Source organism: Scophthalmus maximus, chromosome 16 (assembly GCF_022379125.1).
Source record: "Scophthalmus maximus strain ysfricsl-2021 chromosome 16, ASM2237912v1, whole genome shotgun sequence".
Classification (NCBI taxonomy): Eukaryota; Metazoa; Chordata; class Actinopteri; order Pleuronectiformes; family Scophthalmidae; genus Scophthalmus; species Scophthalmus maximus.
This window is the reverse complement of record NC_061530.1, coordinates 13,863,930-13,888,282: the sequence shown is the minus strand read 5'-3', so window position 1 is coordinate 13,888,282 and position 24,353 is coordinate 13,863,930. Positions and strand designations below refer to the sequence as shown.

The window sequence follows — 24,353 nt, the reverse complement described above, 5'->3', positions numbered from 1 at the left end:
GTGTTTGGGTGTGGGTGGGGGGACAAGTGTGGACAGCAGAACGTATCTAAACAGGAGAAGATGGATAGACAGCGAAAGGGCCACTGCTGTTTGTCCATTCATCTCAGGTGTACATGGAAGAGCTCAACGATGACAGCTCATCCATCAGCCACAGGGGTACTACTGAACCTCCTGGAACAGAACCAAAACACCATCTCTATACATCATGCTCCTCTTCTCTTCTCTCCTCTTCTCTACTCTTCTCCTGTGCAGACAAGTGGCCGCAGCTCATGTCCTCTGAGTGTGTGTGTGTATGTGTGTGTGTGTGTGTGTGTGTGTGTGCGTGCATGCGCCAAGGAGAGTGCTGGTAGACTGGGAAACAAAAAAGTGGCTGCCCAAGGGAACGAGAACAACAACGCCCGCGACTAAAACAAAAAAAAGTTTAGAGCAAGAGGGTGAAGGAGTGAAACAAAAAGGAGAATGACAATGAGATTGTGTGAGGAATGTGTGTGTGTTTGTGTGTCTGTGTGTGTGTGTGAGTGTGTTTATGAAGAAGGGAGAGAGCGAGAGCAAGGTAAGCAGCGACACAGCAGCTGTCGACCTAATTCCTTCTTAACGCAGTGCTTGTGCTCTGATTAAGAAAGCGATCTGGCCTTTAATTTCCTCCTGACACCAGCTAATGCTCTGTATCTCAATCGCCTTTCCTAGCTCCTTCCCTTCTTCCGTTGTGTATTTTATCACGACATCTACGCAACGGCCTGCATCGGCCTGAGCTCAGCCGATCAGCATGCGTCTAAGATGACTTAAGGAGAGTTGGAGGTGCATCACAAAATGAGGAGTTCTACCAAAATTCCAAATTTTCTTAAACTGCAGACATGAGACAGAAGAACCCTGGGATTTACGTCACCTGGTCTGAACCTTAAACCTGAAATCCTGGAAGAGCAGATGGCCTCATGCCCCTGGGAGTGATAATGCAGCACAGTCTTAGTGAGGCAGTGGTAAAAGAAATTATAAAATTAAGGATAGAATATTGTAACGCCACTTATCAATCAATCTATCTGTCCGTCGAAACATCTATAGCTGTATTATAAATACAACCAAAACAATATCATCCCACTTCTATCCATGCACAGAGCAAAATCATCTTAATGATAACAATAAAAACATATCACTACAAATGCGAACCTTGTCTTGGTGGTATTTAATATGAGTGTGTGCATGAGAGGGATTTTTCTCTTTCGCTAAAAATGAGCAAAAACTGAGAAAGACCTTTGAATTTCATTGTAACAGTCATCCATGGCAAACCATTTGCTGCCCCCCTCTGAAAACCCAGTCACAAATCCTAGCATGGCTGAGTACAGGGAAAAAAAAATTCAGACTAAACCCACCCAGGACCTCAAACGCTCAAAAGTAGGCCGTTCTTCCACCACAGTTTACTCATGCAATTATTCCCTAGCTGATTCACTTGTTGGTTAAATACTTGTGCCCATCAGCTAAATGCAAACTAGCAGCATCACACACTTCCCCGACAACAGCGAGGCAAAGGACACATCGTGTACAGAGTAACAAACCAAGCCAATTGCATATATTGCTGTGACATAGCAGAAAGTTATGCCAAATGATCTCCCTCTGCGTCGTCTTGAGCAGCAATAGCTCATTTGTAGACATTTATCCACGCTCCTCATTATGAATAGAGTGATGGCACGACTGAGAGAGCAGTGCAGAGAATAGAAATGCGGAACGAGTATCCGGTACTAAGAGCAAGACGTCAAGTTTTTTCAGTCAGTCGACAAAGAGTTCAGTTCTCTCCATGCAACACAACTTCAATGAATCATCACAGATGAGGGGTTACGGTGCATCAAGGCAAGTTGCTAATGAAACAAAGAAGTTGCTCATTTTATGTTCTTGCACATTTCTTTGCATCACTTCTTCCTACGTTTTAATCTGGGAAATCAGTTTATCTTTCGATTTTGTGGGAAGAAAATTCTGTCTGGCCTCCACTGTAATGTACTCCAATGCCTATCTCTGGCGCAGTAAGGAACAATTCTAACACGTAAGAAATGAGATGTTGTTGGCTACATCAACCATAGGCAAAAATAACTGGTGGAAGGACACACTACTCTGTGCATAGCCCTGAAATTTGACCACAGATACCCAGGTACACAAAGCAAAACTGAAAAGTGCAAAACACTGTAGTAAAATGAAAATAGGCAAAACAAAGTCAATTTCAAGATATGAAACATAAACAGAACTGTTAAAATGAGCTTCCTTAACTCATAAAACTACATATATGCAATGCCTTTTGTCATGAAAGTGTTAATTAAACTTGTCATTATGGAATAATAAAGGGAATAATGAGTAATTTAATTGTCTGCTATTTGCCAAGTGCGCTTAAAAGAAAAGTGATGTGAACAATTATTAGACATTTTGAATTGGTAGAATAAACATTCATCTTATATGGTGTAGACCAAGGATTTATGATAGACACATATATTAGAGCGGCAATGAACCTACGATGAACATGAGGTGTGTGTGTGTGTGTGTGTGTGTGTGTGTGTGTGTGTGTTTTGTACACACTCACAGACATGCCATTCGGACCACCATGTGGAGCGTATATGTGAGAGAGGTGGCGTTGCTAGGAGCACCAGGTTGTGTGCAGACAGTGGTAACAGAGTAGAGACGGCAGCAGCAGCCTGGCAGTGGAGAAGAAAGGAGTGGAGCAATGCCAAGAAGATTCCCCCTGAGAGACTGTAGGAAGGAGAGAACGAGACAGACAGACAGAGATGGAGAGAAACATGGAGGGGGCACCCTGATACGATTGTGTGTTTTCTGCTACATGCAATAAGAACAATTTACCAAGACAAACATCCAATGTGTGATATTACTCTGACTTGAAAATATAATTCTGAGAGGGTCATTAAAAAAGCAAAATAATCCACACTCATTTCAGCTCGGAGGGGAGAGGATATTATGGCAGGGTTGCAAGAAAATGGTGATGATGGAACAGCAGGAGGGGGAAGATGGCTACAAGGTTGACTGGAGGGACGAAAAAGGGAAGGAGGGAGATTGAGACAATCTGTTGGGGCTCATGTTTACCGTCCCTCTTCATGTCACCCATCTATCAAATAAACTATTTGCCTATGTCCGACCAGCCCACGTCACTTCCTCACCTCTGCGTGTTACCCCGCTGCGCCTCTCCCTTGTTCTCCATTTGTTGTCTCCTTCTCCAATTCCTCTCTTCACTCTTCGCCCTGTGCTCTTCCTTCCCTTGTTTTGTCTTTAAACGGGGAGTCGTGTGAACAGGCTATGCAAATGAGATGGTTATTACCCCACTGCTCATCAAGCCGCGCAGAAGAGACATTAATAGGCTGATGAATATGCATGTGAATTTGTTAATTAAGTTAATTATTCTGCTGAAAATGCATTCGTCTTCCAAGGACATCTTCCCCAGGATTTCAACCTGCTCCACTCATTAGTCATGCGATATTTCATACACAGAGTGAGAGACGAAGGAGAGAGGGAGGCAGACAGTGGGAGGGAGAATGAAGGGGAGCAGAGACAATGCCGTTTTTGGAAAGTGGGTGCCATGAACAGTTGGGGTTGTAAAAGTATGGGGTAAAAATAATGCAGCTTAATGTCATCAGTGCTCACAATGGGATGCGCAGTAACTGCCCATAACAGCAAACCCCATCCTGGTTTCCAGATATGGCACATTATTCCCGAAAAGTCCTAGCTGGAGTTGGTACTTTTAGAGTTTTCAGCATCTTTTTGTGGTTGCTTCTACCTCACTGGCTACTTCCCCCTAATTGCTTATTAAAACCCTCTTAAATGAACTTTTTGTGCCAACTTTCCAACACATTAATTAATTGTTGTAGCCAATTAAGTGCCGTTGTGCAAATGAGCCTCATCACAAATGGTCCTATAGGGCCGACCCCTCCTTCCCTCTCCCTCTCCCTCTCCCTCTTGCTCTTCCCTCTTTCCACCACCCTCCCAGCTAGTCTTCCCAGCTGCCCTTGCACTTCAAGGCAATCGGTGCCAAAGAAGCAGAAACCGTGTCCTGATAACGCTTCACTGTTTTCTAGATGCTCCCAGCCTTCAGGCTTACTGATCTCAAACTTGTTTAATAGGTGAAAACCAAAAGGCGCGGTTGATTCCTTTTGTTTGGCAGGCGTGTGCAAGAGTCGGCGTAATAAAACTGCTTGTAAAGCGACCAACAAACCACATAGCAAATCTGTTGTTTGTGTTGTCTGGTTTATTTGTCTTGCAGCCACGAATAGCGAAGGAGGCATGTATGCATCAAATAGGCTATCTTTACTCACAGCAGGTAAAGTGTGAGTTTACCTAGAGAGATGGTGAAGAAAAAAGGAGGGCAGTCATCTTCAAAGCGCTCAATAAGGTTGCCAAGCTGTTCACACATCTCCATCCCCTGTGTTTAAACTGGAAACATGCAGAGGAAATCATATACATGTGTTTGTAGAGATGCTACACAGTTTTTCTCATCATTGTAATATAGTGAAAATGAAATAATAAAATAAAGAAGTAAGTTTTGTTTGTCTTGTGTACAAATGTACATATGTATATATGTGTGTATGTATACAGTATGTAGAATGATGTTTGTTAAGAAGATGTTCATATGGAGGTGTTTTTGTGTTACTGAATATGCATGCATGCAGATCTGTACATATGCTTAAGTGGGTGAATAGCGTTTTTTTTTAAATATCAGAATTACAAAAGGAAAGAAGCAAGACCTGCAATACAAAGGACAATTAACTATGACTTCAATGCTCCCGTGTTGTGGCATTAGTCTTTAATATTTAAGTTTGTGTCAGAGCAATAATGTGAAATAAATGTGCCGTTGTATCAATATCACATCATGCAAAAACTCAAAGTGACAATCAGCCTAATAGCTGAACTGATATATAATATATCAAGCTAAATCTAATGGATAGATTCAAAATAATTCTTCAATACAATAAAAAAGTGTATTTAAGAGTGATACCCTTCCTGTTCAGTTTGATAATTTTATGAGAAGCTGTGGCATTTTTCATTTTGTAGTTGGAATAATAATAACATTTCTACATGACAATGTTAAGAACACGCAGCGACACCTCTTCCCACACAGGGGCTGAACTTTCTTTTCTTCTCCTCATGTCTGGCCCTGCCCGGCGCTCTACACTGCCATTCGGACGTGGCACTGATACATCCACCAGCAGGATTAGGGAAGGTTTAGCAACTGTGCCAGCCTCACTCCCCGTGCCACCCCTTCCCTCGGCACAGAGGGGGGTCCCGCCTGGCATGGCAAGGTGAACTAGCCTCTGATTGATGGGCACGGTTTCAGCGAGCTACTGTGCTCCCCAAGGCCCGTGCCTCCCTTCCCTTTCTCCGACGGCTGTCTTGGCAGCGGTGCCCACCTCCTCTTCCATGCCAGGCAGCCAGCTAAAGCTCCTGGTGGGCACATCAATTACATAGCGGCACCTCCCCTCTTTTCTCATGTCTATCTGTGGGTCTGCCTACTGTCTCAGACGATGCCAATCTGGTCCCTCTCCATCTCCACTGCTGTCTATAGCTATCTTGTGTATGCGTGTGTGTTCCTTATAACCATGTGCACAAATATACTGTATTTTTGCATATGCACATATTTAACATGTGTTCATGCACACACACACACACACACACACACACACACACACAGACACTCTCTCCTGCTCCCTCTCCTCGGCAGGTCAGAATGGTTGGTGGGAAAATCCTCCCCAGAGAGCACTCATTGCCACAGGCTCAGCTGTACAATAGGCTCAGGTGTGTGTACGTGTATTCATGTGCTTCTGTGTGTGTGTGTGTGTGTGTGTGTGTGTGTGTGTGTGTCTTCATCTATGCTTAATTACCCATCGCTTCATGTGGCTGCTGCATAGAGGCCTACATGAGGGTATAAAAGAAAGTATATTGCAGGAAGAGTGAATCTCCACATTAAGGTTGCTGCGTTATTCTGTTTTGTTTTTTTTGGAGCCGGTTAACACGATTAATTCAACCTTCCTTTGGATTTTGGCGCTTGTACTGTAGTAGTTCCTCTTGGCAAACCATGAATCATTCACTTGCGGCGATAGAACGCCACCTGGAGTCCAAAACGGAACATTGGCTTTTTACCTCGTGCAGCCTACAGTCAAGAGATACTGACGATAGTATAATAGACAAAAAAAGAAAGGTGTTTCTCCTGCATTCATTTTGCCGATATATATAATCAGCAATAAATGAGAGAACAAGCAAAAAGAAGATCCCAAATAAAAACCCGTCAGCAACATAATTCCAAACAAAGTTACAAACTAAAAAAAGAAGAAGTTTTAAATCGACAATGTATGTTATTCTGAGGGTAGAGACAGAGTCGGATGTGTGTAATATGGACTACGGTGGGAAAAAATGATGAAACAAACAAACAACTACAACATGTGTCGCACCCCCTCTTCCCCCCCAGCTTACCCAGTACGGAAGCCCGGATGGTGGAGTGGTGGAGCCGAAGCGGAGGACAATGGCGGCGGTGTCCGGTGTGTCTGTGCCGAGCGGCAGCCCCGCCAGAGAACTGTCCACCTCGGCCCAGCAAGGAGGGAACCAGACGCACGGGGACCGGGCCAGAACCGAAGAAGTGACGGGTGAGGGCGTGACCCGTGTTCCGTCTGTGTTCGTCACATTTGATATAATGTGTTGCATTGCTAACGGCGGCTAGCAGCTAACTCTGCAGGCTGTTTTGCCACCAACGCATTTACCTTCACGTGTGTTTATGGGCGAGTTAACATGCTTTTTAAAAAAAAAAAAAACTTCACAACTCTCATTTGTTTGAAACGCACGTTGACGACACTGGGCGAACGGTTTGTATTTGTACAAATTAGCAGCTAGCGCTAAGTGAGCTAGCTGCTAATGTTAGCACCTCGCTAACATCAACTTTATAGATACGCCAACATTGTTGATGGATACGACACAAGAGCACCATGCGAGGGTAGTATATCAGTTTATAGGTTTGCCTTGTTTTGACTTGTTGTGTTGAACTGCAACACCTTCCCGACATAAACTTATAAGCTGTTTCACGCTAGTAGCTAACTGTCTGTGACAGGTTATGATGACAAAACACTCGCCGCATGTTGATGATGTCATGTAAAGTGATAAACAACTTCCGTTTTTTTCAATTTCAATCTATTTCCAAATAATGTGCTAAAACTTTTCCTGGAAATAACCATACGATTTGGAATTAACCACAGGTTAGGGAGGGGGTGATCAGTTGGTAGCACAGTCTTTGAGACTTACATTTCTCAACAGGCAAAATGTGGAATGTGTCTACAAAAAACACAGCAAAAGTGATAATGAAATGACTGTACATGAAGCATAAAATCTCCAAATATAACCCTCAGTGCATCTAATTGAACAAACTAAAATAGCAGTCAGAATTGTCTCTATTCTTAATGTAATTAGAACCAAACTCCATTGGTTTTGCAAGGACAACTTGTAAAAGCATTACTACTTTTATCTTAGGTTACATTCCAATAAGATCTTCCGTAGAGATGTTCAGTTGATGTTTGAAAACAGTGAACATAAAATACAATGTTAAATTGTGTTCTTGATGTTGCGTAAGAAAAGGTGAATTCGTTGTAGAGATGTGGCGAGACCTCAGTATCTTTAACAACCGGGAATGAAACCATTTTGAAAGCGTTGTCTAATGTTTGTTGCAACTTTTTTTTTCCAGAAGTGGAGAAGCAGAGTCGCATGGCCGCTGTGCTCGAGAGGCTTCATGCCAAACACAACGCTTCTCGGCCATGGCAGGAAACCTGCAAAGTTGTGAGGCAGGCCATGGTGAGACAGAAGTGTCATTCTCTGATAGAAAATAACCTGTTTGAATTCTCAAAGGGGAATTTAAAATCTAGGACAAGGTTCAACATTTAAGATTTCCTGAGGGTCTCAAACTAGTAGATTGGGCCCTGGTTAAAAGGTTTTTGTCATTCCGTATAGTCACTGAAAATAAAGAATCAGTTCTGTGCATTTTTTCATTCTTTTGCCATGAACCATGAATGTAATATCTAATTCTTATGCAGAAGTGTCAGCAAGGGAACCAGACAAACCCTCCTCAGATCAGTACCCATGAGAGAGACTCACTATCTCTCAATTTAACATACATTTATGGCAGTTAATCATTGCATTGCAAAACCAACATTTTACTGTAATAACCCCTCCTGGGCCAGTGAAACTATAGTTGTGACATTTAAATGTCTGACCTATAGTGCTGACTAAGATGGTGAAAAACAAACCTGACAACCGAATCTTGTTGATTTAGCACTTTTATTCTTTCTCAGCCCTTTTACTTATTTCTCTTTTTTGCCCCTCACAATGTGTCCCAGGAGAAACGAGGTACAATGAACGCCGCAGGTCACCAGCTCCTGCTCACCTGTCTTGAGACCCTGCAGAGAGCGTTGAAAGGTGAGACAGCCAACTCGTAGGAGAGAAACACAAGGAAGAGCAGGGCAGCATTGTCCATCAAAACATGGGGAACATAACTGTATCCAGACAGAGATCAACTGTCAATCATTTAATTTTATCATGTTCACATGATTTGAATTTAAAATTTCTCATTCTTCTCTGCTGTCTTTTTCAGTCTCCTCTCTGCCTTCAATGACGGATCGACTAGAATCCATCGCCCGACAGAACATGTGAGTTCCCCCCCCCCCCCCTTTGCTTTTATTTTCTCATCCTCTAACCAGGTCTATGGCTCATTGAGAAGGCAACCCTAAAAACAGTACTCTACTGTGTATATATAGTGGAGGATAAAAGGTCTTGAGTTGATGATTTTCCTTTAAATTCAGCTGAGAATGAGGTCCCTGAATAGCTAAGTGGGCTGCCCACTCGCTTCTCCAATGCTTTTCTCTCTGTCTCGGTCATTCCCTCCTCATCGTCTCATCTGTTCAGGCTGGGCTCTCACCTCAGCCCATCAGGAACAGAGTGCTACATCACATCGGACATGTTCTATGTGGAAGTGCAACTGGACACCAATGGTCAGCTTGTGGATGTCAAGGTGGCTCATCAGGGAGAAAACCCCACGGTCAGTTTACCCTAAGTTTCATATTTCTCCATAAAGCTGAGTCAATTCCATACTGGCTTACCACATTTTTAATAATTTCTCGAAGTTGTCCGTGAAGAAAGGTAAACTACCTTTCATTCCTTTAATCCATTTCTATTAATACACCTTTATTAAAGACGTCCCTATTCTTTTCTTGACTTTTTGGTTACAGAGTTGTCCTGAGCTCATTCGACATTTAAGGTGAGTAAAAAAAACACATCGCTGTACACTCCCATATCATAGGCAACACAAACTAAATTTTTACATTTCTGATTTGTGTTTTATGGAGTAATGCAGTCATATTTGAGAAATGCATGTCGTAATCACCTCTACTCCTGCTTTGAATCAGGGAGAAAAACTTTGAAGAGTTTTCCAAACATCTGAAGGGGCTGGTCGACCTGTACAAGCTCCCCGGGGACAAGTAAGTAGACTTTTAGGTTATAAGGATGTCTGGTTGAAGATATTGGCGGATTGTACGTTGTTGTTTTTTCAAAAATGATAGATTGACTTGCTTTTGCCCTGATCAATTCCAGAAATAAAATGTTTGTCATGAAGGATGAAAAACATAAAATCCCAGTAGGCCTGATTAAAGCCAAGATATTTTATAAGACAGATGCAACAGGACTCAATGAGTATTAATGTCTGTTTGTCACTTATATATAATTGTCTTTCTGTTACAGTAAGTTGAAAACCAAGATGTATATAGCACTGCAGTCTTTGGAGCTTGATCTCACCAAGATGATGCACATGTTTAGGTAAGTCCACAAAAACACTCTTTGTTACCTTGTATGTCAACCTTAGAATCATTGAGCCACTAGAGTGTAGCTTATTATTGGGTGTGTGTGATGTGTGTGGGCTAAAGAAGCTAACAAAAAAATAATAATTCACTTTGTGTGGAGCTTTTACTGGAACTGGCAAAATGACCAGTCTACATCCTGTTTGCAGTATCACGTATGAAAAGACGTAACAATGGCTGGTTGTAACATGATTTGATTGTGTAGATCATTTTAGGAAAGGTAGCAAGGGCAATATATACATTTACATGACATGAACGTGACTAAAATAACTATTTAGGATTACACAGCCAAATTTGAGCATTTCTTGATTGATGTGTGTTTTGTAGGTTAGCAACCAACGCCAATACAGTGGAGACTATTCTTCACGGCAGTGTGGGCTTGCTGACGGCCAGGAGTGGTGGCCATCTTGTTACTCTTCAGTGTTACGTGTCCCCTTATGACGTCTTTGAAGAGGGAATAGGAACACAGCTCAACTTAACCGACAACAATGGTAAGGGATTGGAGGACGTGGGCAATACGATGAGCAACAGAATATATACCAACCACTAGCCATGTGATGTACTGAAGGATTGTAGTTATCATTGTGTGACCTCGGTCCCTCGTCTCACTATGTGGACACCCTTTTATTGCAGTTCCACGATCTCTGGGTGTCGGTGTGTCTGTGACCATCGAGGGAACCTCCGCCATCTACAAGCTCCCTATCGCTCCACTCATCACTGGATCCCACCCAGTAGACAACAAGGGGTAAGAAAGTAGCTCACTTTACAGGGAATTTGCAAATCATCTGTGGGTCATTGTAGCGTCCCAATGTTAAGCTAGTTGACATCGGAGAGAGACCGCTGATGATTTTACTTTCGGTTTATTGCAGGACACCTTCGTTTTCCACGGTGACAAACTCCAACTGCGTGGACCTGCCGGCCTGTTTCTTTCTTAAGATGAACCGCCCCATGCCTTTCTCACTCTCCTTTATTCAGAGGATGGGAAATGCTACTTGTGAGTTTACCTCATAAACATTGTATTCTTAATCAATAAAGGACTGTAATTATTTAGACTTTGACCTCTATCCTTTTCCCCCCAGCAATCCCAGTATTTGAGACTTCTCCCAGCCTCTCACCTCTCTACCAGTTAGTTGTCCAGAGCCAGCTCCAGCTCCTGGAGGAGGGCAGCTCCACACCACCACCTTCCCACAACATGCACTTCTATTCTGTGAGCAGACACACACAAGCACTTTATGATAATGTGATGATTCTGTGGTTTACTCCTTTAATATCATTCTGCATTAAAATAGTTTTAAATTCTGGGGTCTGTAGAACAAGTTTAAAAAAAGATATGCGTCCACAACAAACCCCAAATTTCAAATTGTAATTCCTGTTTGTGTCAGAAAATGACTGTTTTAATTCATTCACAGGTGTTGCCAGATCAGCAGCACTGTTATTTCCTGAATGGTGATGCCCCGGTGCAAGATGGTCGTTCTCTCCAAGGAACGCTGGTGTCTAAGATCCCCTTCCGCCACCCAGCGCAAGTGCCACTCCTGTTGGATATCATCCGGCATCAGGCAGCTTATAACAACTTGATTGGCAGCTGTGTGAAACGAACTTCAGTCAAAGAAGGTGAGCCCCTGTCGTCTGATTTACTGTATTTGTCTTTTTTGTGTCTAATGTATTAAATTTGATTTGGTGCTATTGCCGTTGTTCCCTCCAGACAGTGCAGGCCTGCTGCAGTTTGAAGTATGCCCTCTCACTGACTCGAGTTTCAGTGTCTCTTTCCAGCATCCAGTCAATGAATCGTTAGTCTGTGGTGAGCTCTCACTTTTACAAAATGTCAGTATATCAGGATGTGTAGATACTCCTTCAGTAGCTAGTGTATTTGTAAGTGAAATGACAGTCTGTTCCTCATCAGTCCTTTTTCTCACTTTACCCCTAGTGGTGATGGAGGTGATTGACTCCAGGCAGGTATCCTGCAAGCTGTATAAAGGACTGTCAGATGCCCTGATCTGCACTGATGAATTCATCACCAAAGTGGTCCAGAGGTGAGAGTGTTCTTTCCTCCTGAATTCACAAATGTGGACGTCGCTTTTTTCAGTAGTAATGTAGGAAATTGTTTCCTCCCTCCCTTAGGTGCATGTCCATCCCTGTAACAATGCGGGCCATTCGGAGGAAAGCAGAGACCATCCAGGCAGACACTCCAGCCCTCTCACTAATAGCACAAACCGTGGAGATCATGGTGAAGAATAACCTGCCCCCCTCCAGTAGTCCAACTTACAACATGGCAGCAGGTGATGGAACTAATCCAATGGGACTGCCTGGGCCCACGGGGGGCAACACACCTACTGGAGGACCCCCAGGGGGACCCAATTTTACAGGTCTGTTTGGTATTTCCCGAACAGAGAGGCAAGCCCAAGCAGGAGAGTGCATAAACCAAGCAGGAGTGGCTGGCCAGCAACAGTTGCAGCAACAACATCAGCAACAACAACAACAACAGCAGCAAGGTCAGGGTCATGCAGATGACTACAGCAAAGTCACACAAAATCCCATACTGACAAGTCTATTACAGATAACCGGAAGTGTGGGTTCTAGTCCCAGCTCACAGAATGCACCAGCACCCCACCAAACTCCACCGCCAACCTCCTCCCCTGCCAGCAACACTAAGAATCATCCGATGTTGATGAACTTGCTGAAAGACAACCCCACCCAAGATTTTGCTACACTGTATAGTTCTAGCCCATTAGAGAGGCAGAACTCTTCATCTGGCTCCCCGCGGACAGAGAGCATGGGTGGAGCCTGCCCTGGAAGTGGCACAAAAGGTAAGAAAAAGCGCCCACGGACAGGAGAAAAGGGTGGCGTGTTGCCTGGAACTGCTGCAGGTGGTGGTGTAGGCATGAAATCACAACAATCATCTTCTATGCAACAGCACCACCCAGTCACACATGAGGATGATTTCCACCGTGCGCTCCTTTCTATGGATGTGGACGCTTCTCAAAATTCTATCTTTGATGTTAACCTGACTGGTGATGGACTAGACACGCCCCACAGCATCACCCCGGCACCAAGCCAATGTGGAACGCCACCCCCTGGCCCTGGCATGCCTTATTCACAATCTCATGTTCAGTCTCAGCAACAGCAACCGCCTGGTACCGTACCACCTCGAATGGTCCGCCTCTCTAGCTCTGATAGCATCGGACCTGATATCACAGAAATCTTGTCAGACTTGCCTGAGCAGACTGGCAAAAGCAGTGGGGGCAGTCATGGGCAGCACCTCATGGGCAGTGGTGGGGAGGATGGAGGCCCCTTGGGTACTCCCATTCGTGACTCCTCCAGTTCGGGGCAGGGCAGCGCAGTGTTTGACTCGGCAGACATTTTCAATACCAACAGCAATGAGAATCCTTTCACAGATGCTGCTGATCTGATCGCTGAGGCAGCTGCAACTGCTGCCACTCCCACCAGCGATTCCTCTTCCACCAACTTTTTCCCCGATGCTGCTGACTTCAACCCGGACCTCCTGACCCCAGGTCATGGGTTCTCCCAGAATTACTTTGACGACAGCTCTCCAAGTGCCGATGGAGACATGGACCTTGTCAAAGGTTTTGGCGGCAGCAGTCAGCAAAATACCCCAGCAGGAACACCCCAGAATCCCACTCCACATGGGCAGAGCACCCCAGAGCCCTCAATGAAGGACCCTTTCGACATGGGAATAGTTTTTGGAGGCAACAGTGGTGGTGGTAAACCGCTTCTGGGGCAAGCTCCCGATTTGGGAGACACTCATGGCACAGGGTCCCAAAGCCCCCTTATGATTGGCCTCGCAGCAGCTTGTGGTGAGTTTAAAAGTGCAGAACCCAAAATTAAACAGCAACAGGGACTCATGCGGCCGAAGGATGAGAATGGGGGTAGCGGAGGGAGCAGTTCTGGGATGGGAATGGGGAGCAGTTCAACTGAGGGCAAACAGGTTAAACGTAGCAGGACCCCATCCAGTGAGGGAAAGTCTAAAGAGAAGCCTCCAAAACGCAAAAAGCTGGACCCTGATGGAAAGTCTCCTTCTCACAGCTCAGGTGGACGACCATACACACCTCCTAGTGGTGGCTCAGGCTCTGGGGGAAGCATAAGTGGGGGAGGCTCCAAGTCCCCTGGTAGTTCAGGAAGGTCGCAGACTCCTCCTGGTGGTGCTACACCTCTCAAAATCACAATTCAGATCCCAAAAGGGACCATAACTGGGGGAAAGACTTCCTCCCATAGTGGATACACCTCCAGCAGCTCAGGCACAAGCAGCACAGGAGGAACAGGGGCAACTGGCATCAGCAAAAGCCATCATTCTCACTCATCATCTTCAGGAAAAATGAAGTCCAAGGAAGCTTCCATGACACAAGGCAACAGCTCAAAGCCAGGGAGTGCTGGGGTAGGAGGTGGAGGTGGGCCAACCCAGTCTAAAGGGTCCTCCCAAGGACTGGGTGTTGGCAAACCAGGATCCTCCCCAATCACTAAACATGGGCTATCTGGACCTGGAGGTAATGCAGGTGGAATTGGAAGTGCTAATAAAGTAAAGCCCCCTGGGGGCAAGCCTTCTGGGTCTCTTATGAATCCCAACATAAAGCCCAACATCTCCCCTTCTCACTCCCGCTCCAGCAGCTCTGGTGACAAATTGTCCTCTCCTATGAAAATGCAACAGTCCCAGGTTCCAGGAACACCTCCCTCTTCCAAGGCTAAATCACCAATGGGCTCAGGAGGTGGCAGCTCTGGTGGGTCCAAGTCTTCTGGTGGAGGCATGAGCTCCCAGAAGCCCATGGGTGGGAGCTCCTCCTCTGGTTCCGCATCGTCCTCATCATCCTCCGGCTCCTCTTCATCTGGCTCCATGACCTTCTCAGGAGGCTCCCAGTCTCAGTATGCGAGTGGTGGAGGTGGAAGTGGAGGGGCAGGAGGAGGAAGTGGAGGCAGTGGTGGAGGGGGAGGAAGTGGGAGTGGAGGTGGAGGTGGAAGCAGCGGAGGGGCTGGTCAGAACAATGCAAATAACCCCAACGCCAAAGGAAAGTCTCCCAGCAGAAACAAGAAGCCCTCTCTTACGGCAGTCATAGACAAACTGAAAAGTGTAGGCGGGGGAGGAGTGGGGGAGGATGGATGTGAAGTTGGGCCACCAGCAGGGGGAACTGGTTCAGGATCTGCCCCTGGTGGTGGTCCTGGAAATGTCCCCAGCAGTGGACCGTCAAGCATGGGTCCTTCCAAGCATGCTTCATCCTCCCAAAGTGGGGAGTATAAGCGTGAAAAGTCTGATAAAGAGGCAAAAGTTAAAGTGTCTGTTTCCGGGGGGAATAGTGGGGATAAAAAGCAGATGGACCCCAAATCAGGAGGGGCGGGCACGACTGGTCTGGCCAAAATTATCATCAGCAAACCTGATGGAGGCTCACCTAGCATCAAGGCCAAAGGGAACCTTCAGAAAGCAGGGGAGGGATCTGGTGACTCAATGCGCCCGCAAATCTCTAGCCTCAAGGCATCACCCCTCTTCAGTGGCTCTACCCCCAAGCACGACCGCTCCTCCCCGAGCCACAGCCGCTCGCCAGGATACACCCCGCTCAACCACGACAGCGAGAGCGAGTCGGGCAGCAGCTCGGTTGCCGAGAAGTCCCACCAGAACAGCCCCAGCTCAGACGACGACCAGACTATGCGCCCACATCCACCCCAGGACTACATGAGCTCCATCCCCCTCAGCTCCGGGGAGAAGCACAAGAAACACAAGAAGGAGAAGAAGAAGCAGAAAGAGAGAGAGCGAGAGAGAGACCGAGACCGGGAACGGGACAGGGACAAAGAGAAAAAGAAATCCTCGATGTCCATGGGGCCGTCCTCGCATCCGATAAAGGCGGACAGTTGGTCTCGGTCACCCATCTCGGCTTCAGATTCATCTTTGTCTATGCTGGGTTCAGAGCGTCCGTCCCGACCCAGTCCGATGTATATGCGAAATGAAGATGACGACCTCATGGACTCAGCCCTCACTGGCAACCTTTAATTTTTGTTAGAAATTCTCTTCATTTTACTCTTTTGTTCTCACTTTTTAACACCCAACCTTTTACATACAAATGAAACTGCTATTTATTTAACTCAAGCCACACATTGGAAATGGCTCCAAGAATATTGTGGCTTTCTGGTTTTGTCATTGATGTGTTAAACCTCTATTTCAATGTCCTATTTTAGAGTTGGAGCATCAGTGTATAATGCTGCCATCCAAATCCACCTCAGAATACCAACTCCCTAAACTTAAATCAAGAAAATGGCTTGAAAAAGTAGATTTTTGGAGGAATTGACATCATCGTTTTTCTGCAATGTCAGAATAGATTATTAGTAAAAATCATGTTCTTTTCACATTTAATACATCTTTCACTGTTCATACGTCATTGTCAGTCATACCAGAATGCCAATCTACTGTATGTTGTAAGTATGATGTATATTGGAAAAAAAGAAACAACAACAAAGATTGTAACACCAGAAAGGTGCGGTGTTCAGTTGCCTTGATTTTTTTTTTTTTTTCAGATAAAACTGGGGATTTTTTTAGATTTTTATACATTTTAAATTGTTGATGTGTAAATTAGCGTAGGTAAACAAGATTGCTTAAGATGGCGATGATAGCAGTGAAAAGAAAGACGTTTTGGAAGCTTGAAATAAACATTTCACTTCTGGATTCGCTGTTAAATTTCTGTTTTGACAGACATGTTTTCTGTGATTTCTTTTTTTTTTTTTTTAGGCCAGATGAGTGATCAGTCTGAGGGCAGTGTGTCTCCAGTAATAATAAGTAAGGATTCCCACCTCTAAAAATGAACACAATAAATTAAATTTCTTTGTATTTTTTTTTTTACTTCCTATCCATTGAATATAGAGCAGCCAAGGTTTTTATACTCATTTAGATTGTCTCGGGCTCAGCCTTGAAGTTACACTAGATGGCAGCAGTGTATCAGGCTCCTCGATCACTGTTGGCAAAACTACACGTGCTGTGTAATGAGTTACTCCCAGTGGCAATACATGGAGGTCAAGTGTAATTTCACACCTTTATTCACAGTAATTACAGATGAGGATTGGTGAAATCACGAGGCAACTACAGGGAGAAAACAGAGGAACCAAAACGGGCAAAGGTGCAACAGACAAATAATTTAGGACGGTTACAAGAAATGTCATCAAAAATGGGGAAAAAAGAATGATGTTAACCGTTCAATGGCGAAAATCTAACGTGTCGGATGAAAATGATTTATATTTTTAAATCGAAAGTAATAGACCCTTACTCGGTTGAATACCCTCAGCTGCATTTTCAACTCTGCCAAAAGTTTGACAAGCCTCACTTTGATATCTCCGTCTTTAAAGCTACGTGAGACCTTACAGGCTAGAATAAAATCTGAGGTGCTCGCAGCTAAATTCTGAGAGTTTGGACAATTTAAAACAACAATAACTAATAAGCATATGATGGACGAAAGACGTGTTTAGAAAGGCCACCTAATGTGAACCAACTTTCATTACACTGTTTTTCATGGTGGATTTTTTTATGTTTCTTGCCTTGAAGAGGTCATTATTTTTAGGCTGCACTTTTAGAGAGTCATTCTTGTCTGGAAATATGAGCATCCAGAAGGAAGACTCTACGTACCACATATCCCTGTACAGACAGAAAGAGAGACCTTCTAACCTTAGTCCACCTTCACGTACGATTGCCAACACATGAAGACAAATGAGGCTCCAAACCTCCCAGTCAGCTGATCTCCTGACCCATCGCCGCTCTTCCCTCCAGCTCTGCTGACTAGTTTGATACGTTCCCAGAAGCCTCCGCTAAAAACTGCCTGTGAATGAAGTCTGTTTATGATTGGGGGGGAGGGAATCTCCTATGGAGTCCATTGCTTCCGAAGACATGGCCCAAGTGTATCATTGCATGTGCAATTTGAACAGGCTTCAGCTTGAGTAGTTGGTACCTGTAGGCTTTCCTGTTACTGTAATTGTACCAAAGGGCCCCTGGAAGAGGTCATCTTACCCTTTGTACTGTTTCTGTACTAAATTGCCCTATGGCTGGAAACAGGGTTGTCATATTCAGCTAAAATACAATACAACAACACTGCAGGAGGTTGTCTGAATGTCATCACTGAGCTGGTCGGCATCTCAATCCTCCCAGATTTATCATAAAAGAAACTTGAATTTTTCTTTGTGATTGCTATTAATTTAACTCTTTAGTTTTCCTGACATTTACTTCACAGCATCATTGTTTGGGGCGCTCCTGCCTCCACACAGGCACACACTCAGATACTACCGAGAACTCCATTACAATCGGCGTGCTAATTTCTGCTCAGCCTTTCCAACCCATTTGTCAAGTGGCAGGGAAATTTAAGAAAGCCTGAGACTGCAAGCTCTTTTCCTCATTTGTCCCCTTCCGTTGCTCTCTATTCCCCATCAACCTTTTAAAATTGCTGATCTGTGCTCTTCTTCCGCACGGCTAATTTTGCAATTGTCAACCCTGCCACTCAAACTTTCCGCCCGGCTCTACACTTCCCGGAATATATCCACAATGTTCCTCTCTTTTTTGTCATCCTTTACCTGGGCATACTCTTTCGTCGTTTTCTCAAACACAAGCCTGAGACGAGTTGTCTCTGTGATGTTACCGAGCTGTTTTGGATCTGGTCGGCTGACGTGAGTACTGCTTTAAAAAATTTTTTTTTAATGTTTTCCTCTATTTCAGTCTGATTATTTCCAGCATGGGTGGTCATTTTTTTTTGCATGTGGTTGAGACGAAATAATTAAAAATGAAATATTAAAGTTTCATCACAGATTTACTCTCTGCCAAAACAAAAATTGGGCTTTTATCTTTATTGTTTATTTTAATTCAAATCTGCTTTAACATATATTAACAATGCCAACGGCACGGTTGTACGGATGGGTATGTCATTCTGAAAGCTCAACGTCCATTAGAAATATTGCCATTTAGGTTTGTAGAAGCATTCATGGTGCCCACGAGATAAATCAACGACTTCAGTGACTTTTCATCTAGTGCTATCATGTGGTGTACACTTTTATTTTGAGTGTAATATCTTGAACATTGGATAGGTTGCAGTGAAATGGGAAGTTTATGATCATGTGGCCTTGCGAGTCTTATTCTCTTTTATATATATATATATATATATAAATGCTTCTCTGGCACATTCCCCTTAATCTATCAAACCCTAGAGTTATTGCTGTGGCAAACTGAAGTACAGTAAGTGGATTTAAAGTTGAATTACTTGCAAAGCATCAGCAAAATTGAAGGAAATCAAGGTGAAGCCTGAATTCATTGCTGCCAACACAAAGCATTTCACCGAAGTCTCCCTACTCTCTGAGCCTTTTGGAATGCAGGAGTTGTTTAAAGTGAAAAGTGGAGCTCACACGTAATTTGAATGGTCACTTGCATGCGTGGCTTGTAATGTGTCACTATAAAAAGAATTGTGCCTTTTTTAGCGTGTTTCAGCACCATGGAGAGTTCCATTACATCCATTTACTACTGTAAGCTATTATGATTTCCCCTTTACAGTGTATTCAATTTGAAGATACATAAATTCAGATTAAGTTTTTATCATAGTTGTGTTCATTATGAACATGACTGCAGGGTTTTTGCTTGCATTAAATTAAACCAACTGAAAATGTTTCATGGAATTGAGTTTTAAGGTTTATTCTTGACACTGGAAACAGCTATAGACAAAAAAACCCTTATCAAAAAATCCACTCATACTTGCTTTTTCAAGGGCCATCAGGTTGCCTTCAGTGAATAAGGTTTGTTCAAGCCGATACTCAAACATCTTGCAATAGTATGTTTATTTGTGTCAGATAGTATACAATTGTTACAACGGTGCCATTTGGACCAAACGCAAAGCAGGATTCAAGAAATGGTTTAAAGGCAGATTTTTACGACTTGTTTGGTTGGCAGGCTGGAAAGGTTGTGGTTTGGATTTGGCTGGAGCTCGCTGGACAGCGCAGGCTTGGGGATAAGCCATCGATGTATTATACGAACTCGATACCGGATCGCCACTCAGCCTTGAAGCAAATTATTTCTCCATGAAAAACCTGACAAGCAATTGTAGCCCAGTGTGTTTGTAAAGCCACATGGACTTTGAAGTGCATGGGGAGGCTCCCTGCAGTGTACATCATTTACATTAGCACTTTCAACCAAAGTAAAACAGAAAATTAATACAAATACAGAATGATTTCAAATAATTGTCAATGTGATTCGGAAAGTAAACAGGGCTGCCAAAGATAACGGCATGGTTTCCCAAAATAAGGTCAAGTAAGTGTCAAAATAACACCTTCATTAGGTCGTGTTGAGACTCAGTGTGTGTGTCAAATGTACGATGCAAAGTGGAAATCAATATGGAAATACTCAAACAAAATCTGCAGTAAAGGAACATAGTCATGCTGGGTCACTATTTGCTCCGAGATTTCTCGGTTGAGAAAAGTTTGAAAGCTGGTAGAAGTCGGGGGCGCCTGGTGGTCTGCGAGGCCTCCGTCTGTTCACGGACTGGAAAATGCTGCAGTGGCTGGCTTGCAGGCCATGGGGCATGTGCAGGAAACTCCAGAGAGGTCACGGAGGGGAAAGAGGCCGACGCTGGGTACAGAGGCCGGGCATGAGCAGCGGGGGCCCTGGAGCAGCAGCAGGTAATAAGTTTGCACATTGGTTCTCTCCTTGTCGTACATGGCTTGTTAGGAGGCACCTCCACTGGGGAAGTGGGAGGGTAATTGGTCCCTGAGTGGTGGCTCTGGTCAGGCAGGAAGCGTTTAAGTGAAGGAAAAGACTCTTCTGTGCTACTTCCAGAGAAGGCCACGCTGTACGTCCTCCTCTGTAGTCCTGAACGAGTCCCCATTTGGGGGACGGCAGAGCTGAAGCGAGACTGGGCGCTCTCAAGACTGGGCGCCTCCGTCAACGGATCTGATGGAATGGAAGGTAGTGGAGGAGCAGGAAGAGATAATAGTTAATCATGACCGTGGTAACAGTTTAATATCTTATAGTCCACACATCTGCTTAAAGCATTTTTCTTTCTTACTTTCCAGCACTATCTGCAGGTTCTTCTCTTCCGTTGGCAGGTGAGACAGCAAATGATCAGGGTTGAGCCCGTCCAGTCCGAGTCGAGGCTTGGCACCAATCAGGTGACAGCCTGACCTGAAAAAAGACACACAATGTAAAACCATCAACTGTTGAGCAACATAAACATTTGTTCATGTCTCCTTTATGAAAAATTCACTTGTACTAAACACAGGTGAAGAATTACACAGGTATGTGAAAAATACACATTGGTTGGGAGGAGAATATATGATAACACAGGACAAATACTAAATACAATCATGTACTTTGAAGTGAAAAATAGAATAGAAACAACAATGCTTACCTGTACATCAGCAAGTGGTATTGTTTTGTATCCTGAAAAAGAAAATGAGACACAAAAGGCATTCAGACCCACCGTTTGCCTCACTGCTACGAGGAGAACAAAAGAAGCCGTGGACAATGTTGTCGTCTATCTGTGCTCATTGAGTCCATGCATCACATGAGATCTGTGTGTGACCATGTGTTTTGTGCTGTACAACAATTTCTGTTAATGTGTAAGTCGCATGTGTTTGTGTACAGACAGGAATGCATGTGGAACAAATGCGGTGCAGATTTTTTGCCTTCATGAAGCTAATGGTGTCCGAGTCTTTGATGAACTTTTGTACAGAGTCCAGGTATTTCTCTGTTTCCTGACGCCTCTCGATGAGCTGCTGAACCTTCTGGGTGTGATTCCTGTCATACATGAAGTGAGTGCTCTCCAGCCCCTGCATGGTTTCAGCCTGGTTCACTTCCTGCAGCCTATGCATCCGCTGATCCTGGGCTCTCACACGCTCCTCCAGTTCAGACACTGTATCCTTTAGAGAGAAGACAGGTAAGAGAGAAGTTTGATCTACAAGCACAATGCGCACAGACACAGTTTTAAAATGAGCTCACACATTCTAGAGACACAAACACTACTATTTAGTGGTTGAGGAAAACTCAAGGGTCATCAAGTTTGATTTCATTAGGTTTGACTATTCTTTACCCAGAAAGTGAAATATTGGTGCCAATCTTAAAATACAACTTTGCATTTTTGTTTGAGCAGTTGCTCCTGGAATTTCAGTCAAGACATAGGATTGACAAAAAGAGATTATGTTTCAATGCACAGTATACTGTTGTGAAGTGTTTCTGCTACTGTATTTGAAAGTATGTATTTTCTCACTTTTCTCACAAACTGTGTCTTTGTAAGTAAATGCAATATACCTTCATCTGTGTCTTGTTTGCTTCTAGCTTGGTCAGCTGCTCATCAATGTCCTTGAGATGACCCACCAGTCTGTCTTGCTGCCTCAGTAGCATGTCCTGCAGGGAGAAGACAAACAAGAGACGGATACGACAGAGGAACCTCAACAAGATAATATAAAATTAAAATAAAATATATATATATATATACTGAAAGTTTCTTAAAAACTCTGCCGGGACCTCAGCACACGTGGCTATTCATGAGTCACTAAGACAACTTCCTCCACAGCCCTGATAGAACAGCAGCTGCAACAACCACCGGAATGTATCCGTTATGAGAGAGCAGCAGCGAAGACAAACACAACACAAATCCATCTCTGATTGCTACTGAGTGAATCAGTGATCCTGCCATATCAAATGAGTCCATTTTGACATGAGCCGACCTCCTCTGTGGACTAAATTAGAGCGCACTAAGAGCCAAAGGCCGGTGAAAGTGCCGGTAAACACAGTCCTTCTCCATTTACTGCACGAGATGCAAATCGATCTACAGTCACAGGCCGACAGTAAAACTTGGAACAGTGGAGGGCAGGTGCATTTTGAAAAATGAACCTTTTTTGAATGGGAAAGGCACTGTCATGGCAATAAAACCTCATGTGTGTGTTTATAAGTGACAGCTAATGTGTACTGTGTGTGCTTTTCAGCATAAAAAGACTGCTGACACCTTTGTCACCCGGCAAACGGCAGAAATATTTCTGCCTCCTCACGCTCACAATGAAAAATGACTTGGGTGATGACAGGGACTATTGGCAATATAGATAGCTAAACTCAAAAGGGAAAGTATAGCAGTTAAGACGTGAAGCAGCGAGCTTACCTAAAAGTCACACACTACTCACTATTCATACAATTGTTGGTGAATGTGTTAGAAAGAATTCGTCCAATGTCACATCCAGCAGAATTGGCTGATATCTCTCTGTGGGTTTGTCAATACCGGAATCAACAAAATAATGGCATTTACTGCTGTGATCCAGATCTGACCAACTGTTATCTGCTTCCCAACTGCAGGGACACTGGAGGGTGAACATCTGGACAGGTGTGACTCTTCTGTACCTGCATGTGCACGTGCTGCCGCTCCACTTCGCAGACGGTGGAGCACGCGGACTTCTGGCCTCTCTCGTGGATCGGACGGGTCCCGGGGCCCGGCTCCTCGGCGTCACCTCGGGGCCCCTCGCTGCGCCGGCGGACCCTGCGCGGGGCCGGCAGGGGGCCCTGTCCACCGGGGCCCGGCGGGGGGCCCTGTCCGCCGGGGCCCGGCTCCTCGGCCTCACCTCGGGGCCCCTCGCTGCGCCAGCGGACCCTGCGCGGGGCCGGCGGGGGGCCCTGTCCGCCGGGGCCCGGCTCCTCGGCCTCACCTCGGGGCCCCTCGCTGCGCCAGCGGGCCCTGCGCGGGGCCGGCGGGGGGCCCTGTCCGCCGGGGCCCGGCTCCTCGGCCGCGGCTCTCTCTGCGCTCAGCGCGTTGAAGCGCTCCACGAACCTGGCGAGGTTCACGTTCGCCTGCAGCGGCGGCGCCCGCTCGTAGCCGCGGTTGCACTCGGGGCAGCGGACCGCGGCCCGGCCCGCGACCCAGGAGGAGATGCAGGCCCTGCAGAAGCTGTGCGAGCACGGCAGCTGCACGGGCTCCGTGAACACGCTCAGGCAGATTGGACAGAGGAGCTCCTCTTCCAGACGCTCCCAGCTTCCGCTCATGACTCCTGCGGGAATCCCAAGCTGATGGTGTGTGACCGCAAGGAGCCGAGGTGAGAATGACCTTTTCTGAATATGGATTCAACGCTTAGTTGTCGCTTGACAGTTGTTTTTACAAGAAAAAGAAGAGAAGTACCGAAGTTCAGCCCGATTATGTCTGGTTTCTTCTTACCTGTCCGGATGTGTCCTTATCAAGATGAGGCTCCTGTAGATGAAGTGGAACGACACCCGCTGCCACAGAGCCGTTGGAGAATGTCCGCGATCTAATTAGAACACAATGCTTTGAAGTTCAAAGCTGTGACGACAACTTTATGGCTACTACAATGTGGCGAGTTGTTGTCAAGAGGACTGCACCCGGGAATATGTGTAACACATTAGACAGTATTCTTTTTTTTTCCCCGGAAGAAACGCAACGTTGTGGCACGTTGCTTTTGTAGCTATAATATTACATCTAAATGTGTTTCAGTATACCACAATAATGTGTTTTTGGACAGTACCACGACCCCCCCCCCCCC

At 45.0% G+C, this 24,353-nt stretch overlaps 3 protein-coding genes across 8 annotated transcripts in view; 1 reads left to right on the top strand and 2 right to left on the bottom strand.

Annotated features, from left to right (window-relative positions):
- The window catches only part of LOC118287012 (protein phosphatase 1 regulatory subunit 1B), a 37,401-nt gene extending 30,769 nt beyond the window's left edge, over nucleotides 1-6,632 (bottom strand). For both annotated transcript variants that reach the window (XM_035611706.2, XM_035611707.2), the window contains exon 1: nucleotides 6,451-6,632. The gene's annotated coding sequence lies outside the window, so the exon portion shown is untranslated. The remainder of the gene's footprint in view (nucleotides 1-6,450) is intronic.
- med1 (mediator complex subunit 1) lies at nucleotides 6,463-16,524 on the top strand. Of its 3 annotated transcripts, XM_047327446.1 has the most exons (17): nucleotides 6,463-6,620; nucleotides 7,706-7,812; nucleotides 8,355-8,433; nucleotides 8,609-8,663; nucleotides 8,920-9,052; nucleotides 9,243-9,271; nucleotides 9,420-9,491; nucleotides 9,751-9,825; nucleotides 10,194-10,357; nucleotides 10,497-10,611; nucleotides 10,736-10,860; nucleotides 10,946-11,073; nucleotides 11,276-11,477; nucleotides 11,569-11,664; nucleotides 11,791-11,896; nucleotides 11,985-12,142; nucleotides 12,254-16,524. In XM_047327446.1, the coding sequence occupies exons 1-17, from the start codon at nucleotides 6,500-6,502 to the stop codon at nucleotides 15,853-15,855; spliced, it is 5,367 nt and encodes a 1,788-aa protein (XP_047183402.1). In that variant the 5' UTR covers nucleotides 6,463-6,499; the 3' UTR covers nucleotides 15,856-16,524. The 3 variants fall into 3 exon arrangements, with proteins under 3 accessions (XP_047183402.1, XP_035467586.2, XP_047183401.1); XM_035611693.2 differs by having other exon boundaries at nucleotides 10,500-10,611; nucleotides 11,985-16,524; XM_047327445.1 differs by having other exon boundaries at nucleotides 11,985-16,524.
- Nucleotides 16,525-19,639: 3,115 nt separating this feature from the next.
- On the bottom strand, nucleotides 19,640-24,313 carry LOC118287011 (E3 ubiquitin-protein ligase TRIM8-like). Of its 3 annotated transcripts, none has more exons than XM_047327447.1 (7): nucleotides 24,011-24,313; nucleotides 23,206-23,907; nucleotides 22,123-22,218; nucleotides 21,501-21,734; nucleotides 21,224-21,255; nucleotides 20,882-20,997; nucleotides 19,640-20,766 (listed from the first exon to the last, which is right to left on the bottom strand). In XM_047327447.1, the coding sequence occupies exons 2-7, from the start codon at nucleotides 23,839-23,841 to the stop codon at nucleotides 20,264-20,266; spliced, it is 1,617 nt and encodes a 538-aa protein (XP_047183403.1). In that variant the 5' UTR covers nucleotides 23,842-23,907; nucleotides 24,011-24,313; the 3' UTR covers nucleotides 19,640-20,263. The 3 variants fall into 3 exon arrangements, with proteins under 3 accessions (XP_047183403.1, XP_047183404.1, XP_035467597.2); XM_047327448.1 differs by having other exon boundaries at nucleotides 23,206-23,502; nucleotides 23,587-24,312; XM_035611704.2 differs by having other exon boundaries at nucleotides 23,206-24,313.
- Nucleotides 24,314-24,353: the final 40 nt, after the last annotated feature.

What these genes read in the sequence shown, in the direction of transcription:
- LOC118287011 (XM_035611704.2), bottom strand. Translation starts at nt 23,841, where the DNA reads ATGAGCGGAAGCTGGGAGCGTCTGGAAGAGGAGCTCCTCTGTCCAATC. An exon ending in GGCAGCACGTGCACATGCAG is followed by an intron (nt 22,219 to 23,205) that starts GTACAGAAGAGT and finishes TTCTCCCTGCAG; the next exon opens with GACATGCTACTGAGGCAGCA. An exon ending in ACACCATTAGCTTCATGAAG is followed by an intron (nt 21,256 to 21,500) that starts GCAAAAAATCTG and finishes TTTCTTTTTCAG; the next exon opens with GATACAAAACAATACCACTT.
- med1 (XM_047327445.1), top strand. Translation starts at nt 6,500, where the DNA reads ATGGCGGCGGTGTCCGGTGTGTCTGTGCCGAGCGGCAGCCCCGCCAGA. An exon ending in CAGAACCGAAGAAGTGACGG is followed by an intron (nt 6,621 to 7,705) that starts GTGAGGGCGTGA and finishes TTTTTTTTCCAG; the next exon opens with AAGTGGAGAAGCAGAGTCGC. An exon ending in GAGGATGGGAAATGCTACTT is followed by an intron (nt 10,861 to 10,945) that starts GTGAGTTTACCT and finishes TTTTCCCCCCAG; the next exon opens with CAATCCCAGTATTTGAGACT.